Source organism: Megascapheus bottae, chromosome 11, assembly GCF_031878675.1.
Source record: "Megascapheus bottae isolate mThoBot1 chromosome 11, mThoBot2.hap1, whole genome shotgun sequence".
In the NCBI taxonomy this organism is placed as follows: domain Eukaryota; kingdom Metazoa; phylum Chordata; class Mammalia; order Rodentia; family Geomyidae; genus Megascapheus; species Megascapheus bottae.
Genome location: NC_143519.1, coordinates 26,998,570 through 27,005,334, shown reverse-complemented (window position 1 = coordinate 27,005,334; position 6,765 = coordinate 26,998,570). Strand labels below are relative to the sequence as shown.

At 33.3% G+C, this 6,765-nt stretch overlaps 1 protein-coding gene across 1 annotated transcript in view; it reads right to left on the bottom strand.

The window, feature by feature from the left end:
* Positions 1 to 1,240: 1,240 nt before the first annotated feature.
* Positions 1,241 to 6,765, bottom strand: part of Dach1 (dachshund family transcription factor 1) — a 365,290-nt gene continuing 359,765 nt past the window's right edge. The window contains exon 11 of the mRNA XM_090342049.1: positions 1,241 to 2,791. Within this exon, the coding sequence (XP_090198175.1) occupies positions 2,754 to 2,791 (38 nt within the window). The 3' untranslated portion in view covers positions 1,241 to 2,753. The remainder of the gene's footprint in view (positions 2,792 to 6,765) is intronic.

Genomic DNA, 6,765 nt, shown 5'->3' with positions numbered 1-6,765 from the left:
ATTCCTTCAATGTTCTGCATTTCACAAAAATTTAATAAAGATGAACTATAAATAAAGTCACAGGGAGATTTCAGACATTTTTATTAGGAGATTGTTGAAAAGAAAAAGAAAATTAAATACAATAACAGTAAACGTGGTTCTCACATTGAAACCAGGCTCAAATAACTAGGCTACCATAGAAAAATTTCCAATTCTTGCATTATGATGTAAAAACAGATTTTTGTACAGATTTTGTACAACAAAATTCGTAATAACCTTTTATCATTTTTAGAAAACTTTAAATATATAGATAAAAATAGACAATTTTCATAGGTCCTACATGAAGATGAGTATGTTCTATTCCAAGGGCTTGCATAGAGCGCAAATGTGGTTATAATATAGAACAACTAGACATTAATATTTGTAGGATTACAAAAGCATAGAAACCATAAAATGGGCACAATTTTACTTATTTATGCCAAAACATAAATTTCTAAATCAACTAGTTTAACTAAAAGAATAAAAGGGAGGGGAGGATTAAGTTACAGACTTACAATTACATTTTGTGAATTGTAATATTTACAACAGGTTAGTAAAGAGTCTCTCTTAACATACAGCTGACAGCATTTTTTCTTTAATCCTTGCTAAAATTTCCTTTTATGTTGAACCAGACACAAAAGCATTCTCAAAGGTCTTCAAAGTATGAATTTCAAAATTATTTAACACCTCAGAACAGGTAACTCTATGCCAGGTGGAGAGCAAAGGCTGATTCTATGACAAGGTGTGAGTTGTAGACTTCTTAAAAAATGTTTCAAAATGTATGATTCCACAGCTTGCCACAAGTCCATCCAATCTTAAGTGTTATAATCCTTTAAAGACTGCATATGGGAAACCAAACAAACCAAATGTGCAGAACTAGGAATAGAATCTCTTGTGCTCTAACAATGAAAGAAAATTATGGACCAAGTGTACTTAGAAAACCAAATTTCTACAAAGCATTTACTAACACTGTTTTAATGGAAAATATTTCTCCCTTTTGAAGCAAGCTAATATATGAATTATACATATAACCTGCTCATTTTATTCAAACAATGGACTAAACTGTTTAATAGTTTGTTACATCAAAGATTCGTATTCTGGCATGTCAAGGAAGACCTAAAATGTGTAAAAAGCTTAGTGCCAGAGTGTCTATAATGTTATTGTTTTACTTAACCAAGTACCCAATCAGTACAATCTTAAAACGTTTTCATCTAGTTTTCTTAGACGTTACGATTTTGTTATTTTATGGTAATAAATAATGTTAGAATCATAAAAGCTTAAGATGACAGGAACCCAGAGAAGGGAGAGTATCAGTACTGATTTATACCAGTCCTTAAAGGTGGAACTCTAGATGTATTTAAAAAAGAGAGAGAGAGAACATAACTAGCATATAATATGCATCATTTGCGGCTTTACTTCCAGTTATCTGCACAAAAGTGAAAACACATACTTGTAACTTTCGAAAAGACAGTGAAAATAACACATAGCCACCCTCCCCTCTGTGGGGGTGGGAGGCACAGCACAGTTCAACTTTATCACTCAGGGTTACATTGGTATTCGACTGATACAACACAGGCTTGTTAAGTTTTGTTTCTTCTTTTTTTTTAGCAACATTAACATAATATGACATTAACATATAAAAATATTTCTGGTGTTGGGATTGTCAGCCATAACCCGTTCTCAGCAGTGCAGTTTGCAGCACTGAATTGGGATTGATATACAAATAAAAGTGGCTAACAGAGAGTTCTCATTGTCACCAGAAGCTTAAGATCTTATTTGTTAATACTGTGACTCCAGACAAATATTTACATGCCTGCATGCTTTAAAACCAGAAAGACTTCTTTCTGACCAACAGGGTGACAAAAACATATTTTCTAAAATTGTCATTTTCCTACACTATACTACTGCATACATAATACCTTCCTCGTATGTTTTATGTTTATATACTGTACATGTGACCAACAGTTTGTAGGAAGCAACATTATTATTTTTAATCCTATATACCACTACCAGTTTGGAATGAAAACATGTTACAATTAGATATATATGTATATATATTTTAATTTTTTAAGCAAAAGAGACCATCAGTGAAACCTTTTGGCTAATAGTCAATGCTTCTTTTCAGACAAGCAAAATGTTTAATTCACTGAATTGTTACCATCCATTTGTTGGTCTTTTGGAACCTATCTGAAAAAAAGAATTTCATAAGAAAACCCACAATTTGGAGTTTAAAACTGAATGTAATAGTTATAACTCTTTTTTTTCCTTTTTGTAATCCTCTATGTCCCTTACAAGTTCGTTTCCAAATGTTCATGGTGAGGTTGTGGGATTTAATTCTGTACAATTGGGTAACCACTGCTATAAGAGTCCGTCAATGTGCTCAAATCAGAATTTTCAGAAGATGGAAATGATTCATTCCATTAAAAAAAAAAGGCTAGGTCTTAGCCAAACCTGCCTTTAACTCTGTATACAAGTGTCCAGCAGCAAAGTTGCAGATATTAACAGTAAGAAGTTTGATGCTTGTACATTTACAAACATTCACAGGTCTCTGGTATGAATCACAGGTGAAATCAATGGAGGAAACTTTTTTGTAGAGTACTTAAATGTTAAAGAACGTCACTACACAAAATGGAGAAAGTTTCCTTCAAAGGACTTTAGTTTTTCTGAACTTTCCAATGATGAATGTCTGACTGTGAAGTTCTTTCTAAGAACTTGACTTCTTCAACTGGATAGATTCAGTACATGACAGTAGTCTTCAAATACAGTCTTCCATCTAAAAAGAAAGAATAAAGGTAATTAATGGCATAGCCAATATGGGGACACCATAGGTAGCAATAAAAATACAAAGCTTGATATAAAACTTGTAGTCTTCCTTTTAGTTTCACTAACTTAGGAAGGAACAGTTTTCCATATCCTGAAAATTAATTTCATAATTACATTGACTTTATATGATCAGGAAGAACATGGCACTTTTATTTCTCATAAATATATTTTTGCTGTTTTGATATCAGTTCCAGAGCACTCAGAAAATAGATAACAGAGTGTGTGTGCCTGTGTGTATTACTGATATGCAAAACTTGCTCATTACTGTGGAATGACAATTACTTCCTCCAAGCTTGCAGAACCAAATTTTCTGTGAAGTCACTCAGGTGTGTCTGCCTCAGGAAAGACTGAGCCCTCCCCTTACTTCTCAGCAATGCTGTTAAATATGCCATGTAATGTAACTTTTGTGCACATTTGTTACTACTTAGATGGAAGTCACTAAGTTATTTCATCACTATCAGTGAACTATATAGCTTTTCCTTCCAGAAAGGAGACTAATCCAACAAATATATGTCAAGATGTTAACATATTACTCCACTTTCCTAGTGGAAAAAAAAGCCCTATAATTATCTGAAAAAAGAGGAGGAAATCAAATCTTGAACAAATCAAATAAACTGAAAAAAGCAGAAATAAGAAAAGGGGAATTTTAACTTCAATGTAAAACCTTAAACAAAACATAAGCCTATTCCCAATACAGTATGTTCCAATTCCTCTTCTCCATTGTGTGAATTATAACTAAATTTCAACTTATCTAAACTAGAGGGAAGAGTGATCAGGAAAAAAAAACAGTTTTATAAAATATTTTAAATTATATAAAAGTCCTGAACTCTAAATTCGCACAATTGTTTCAAGAGGTACACAGACTGTGATTAACTATCTAAGTTAGAGAGAAGACCAAAAAAAAATCGTTACCTCTTTTGGATCTCTAAGTGTGGTCTGTAATTAATATTAAAAAATGCTACAGTTTTACCAGTACTTATTGCCAATTTTAAATAAAATAGGTTTTCTAAATAAAATGTTAAACAAATATTAAAAATAAATCATTATCTTAGATGAAAATTTCTTTATAAATATGGATATAATGTATCATTTAGCATACTTTCTGAGTGCAATATGATCTGATTTATTTCTCTTTTCACTTCATTCCACCTACCTGTACTATTAAATATCCAACTATATCTTTTGTCACCTATATGCTAATGAAGTTGTTAATAATTTCAGCTTGGCTAAGTTTCAATGACTTACTTTGTCAATCAACCTAAACTTGATATTGGTATAATAAAACAAAAAGTTCAATCTTTCCTAAACTTGATTACTTGACTTTTATCTGCCTGAAAGTGACTTTTTTTTTTTTTTTTGGCTCATGGGGCTCGAACTCTCTGCCTGGATATTGTCCCTGAGTTCTTCAGCTCAAGGCTACCACCCTACCATAGGAGGCACAGTGCTACTTCCCATTTTCTAGTGGTTAATTGGAGATAAGAGTCTCATGGTCTTTAGTGCCCTGGCTGGCTTTGAACTGCAATCCTCTGATCTCAGCCTCCTGAGTAGCTAGGATTACAGGTGTGAGCCACCTCACCTGGCTAAAATGAATACTTTGTAAAACTGTCTTTTTCTAATAGTACCTACTCCATTAAATAACATGCATTTGTTTTTTTTTTTGTGTTGTTTTGGTTTTTTTGCCAGTCATGGGGCAGGAACTCAGGGCCTGTGCAATGTTCCTGAGCTCAAGGATAGCACTCTACCATTTTTTTTTTCCAGTCCTGGACTTGAGCTCAAGGCCTGAGCACTATCCTTGGACTTTCTCAATGCTAGAGCTCTAACACTTGAGCCACAGAGCCACTTCCGGTTTTTGTTTTTCTATGTATGTGGTACTGAGGAATTGAACCCTGGTCTTCGTGCATACTAGGCAAGCACTCTCCCATTAAGCCAAACTCCTGGCCCCAGCACTCTACCATTTTGAGCCCTAGTTCCACTTTTGGTTTTCTGGTAGTTAATTGGCTACAACAGTCTCACAATTTTCCTGTATCAGTTCTTTGATCTGAGATCCTTAGATCTAAGCCTCCTAAGTCAGACCCAGAGAGAAAAAGCATGTATGATTTCTCTTACATGTGAAATCTAGAATTAATTTGCAAATTTGTAAGGAGACATTTGTATGTGGCATCCAAGTGTATTAACTGAAATATTATAAATTTAGAAGAGAAAAGCTAACTCATATTTCAAAAAATAAACATCGGGAATCAGGAACTCAAAAAAAACCAAACACAAAATGGAAGTGAGAAGAAGGAGAAGGATTAACACATAAAGAGAGGAAGGAGGGAGAATACAATCATAAGATTTGATGCATACCCTACAAAATTAAGAAAACTGAGGGATTGAGTTTGGAGGGATGGAGAATGGTGGAAGGGCAACAAAGATTATTAACTGCTGTGTTAAATGATAACTCCTTTGTATAACTATGTATAGATAACAAAAGATAATAGTAAGAGAATGCAAGTAATGGATGAGTCAGAGTACTAATAATTGTATGCAAGCTTGCTGCCTCATTAATATATCTCTGCTAAGATCACCCTTCAATATTTCCATAAGTTCAATTATGTTGAGACTATAATTATATTGAGAGTTTATTCAATCCTAATTTTAGAGAAAGCTAAATTTTTCTTAGATTGGGGAGTGGGAGAGAGAACTTCTCATTTTCCCTCAATATTATATTCCGCAAGAGACCTATTGTGTTCAGGATACTTCATAAATGTTTAAGTGTACTAACCACTAACAGAAGAAAAGTTACCTTTTATTGTTTTTCCCAAATAAAATTACATAGACATAAAAAGATTAAGTGCCTTTTGTAATTTCACAGAACTACCAAAAGGAGCTGCAGAAATGTGATAGTTGTGTGAATATCACAAGTGTGTCCATTATGGCAGTTTCCCTCTAACTGTGTGTCAGGAGGAAAGGCAATGTTTCTGACTTTGACTCACTGCTACATCGACCTGAAGCTTGCTAGGATCCCAGGGGTAACTCTGCTTTGGGTCTATACAGACTCAACAGAAGGACTTGAAAATCAAAGCTGGAATTCTTGTATTCCAGTTTCAGAAAAAAAAAAAAAAAAGCTTTCTCTGACACTGTGATTATTTGCTTTTGTAGGGGAGGTTGATATGACAGGAAAGTCATCAACCTCAACTTTTGTTTGTGGGAGTACTTAATTAAAAAGTCGGTTCTAATTAAAAGCAGTTGGGAGTAGGGGTTGAGTGAAACTATTTAAATTACAAATTCCTGATAGTTTTGAGTTCATTGTGACTTGATTCTTACAGCTATAATTTGTTGTAGAAGAAAGAATCTAAACTAATGAATAGTTTTTCACAGGTGTGAAACTTTATATGCCATGTGAGATTGTTATGCAGATTTAGAACCACAGATTCTACAATGAAGAAACATTTTTAAAGTGTTTGTAAAACATGATCTCATCATGACATTTTGTTTTGTTTTCTCTTGCCTTTTATGTTAATATTTCTTTTTCCATGATGGGGTATTAGTCTCAAGATTAGGAAAGTGTTCTACCACTGGTATCTATTCTTTGGCCAATCTTACATCTTAATATAATACTTGAAATGATTAAATTTGACCCAGTTAGACATATAGAAGCTACATGTTTATTTTTTATTGTAATTGAAAAGAAAAAAATGAGGAGTCAAAACCTTTATGTATGTGTTCACGTCAGTTTAATTTGGAGACTTATTTGGAAGTGTTATTTTCTGCAGTCATTGATAATATCTAAAGCTCACAGACAGAATCAGTGTATCCTTTAGTGTATTCTTTATTGGGATTAGTGTGAATTCTATTATAAATCTTATTTTTAAATTAGGGGTTAATGTATAAACTAATTGGAAGGATTTCAAGTTGCTTAGCAGGGTGATATGAAGCATCCAA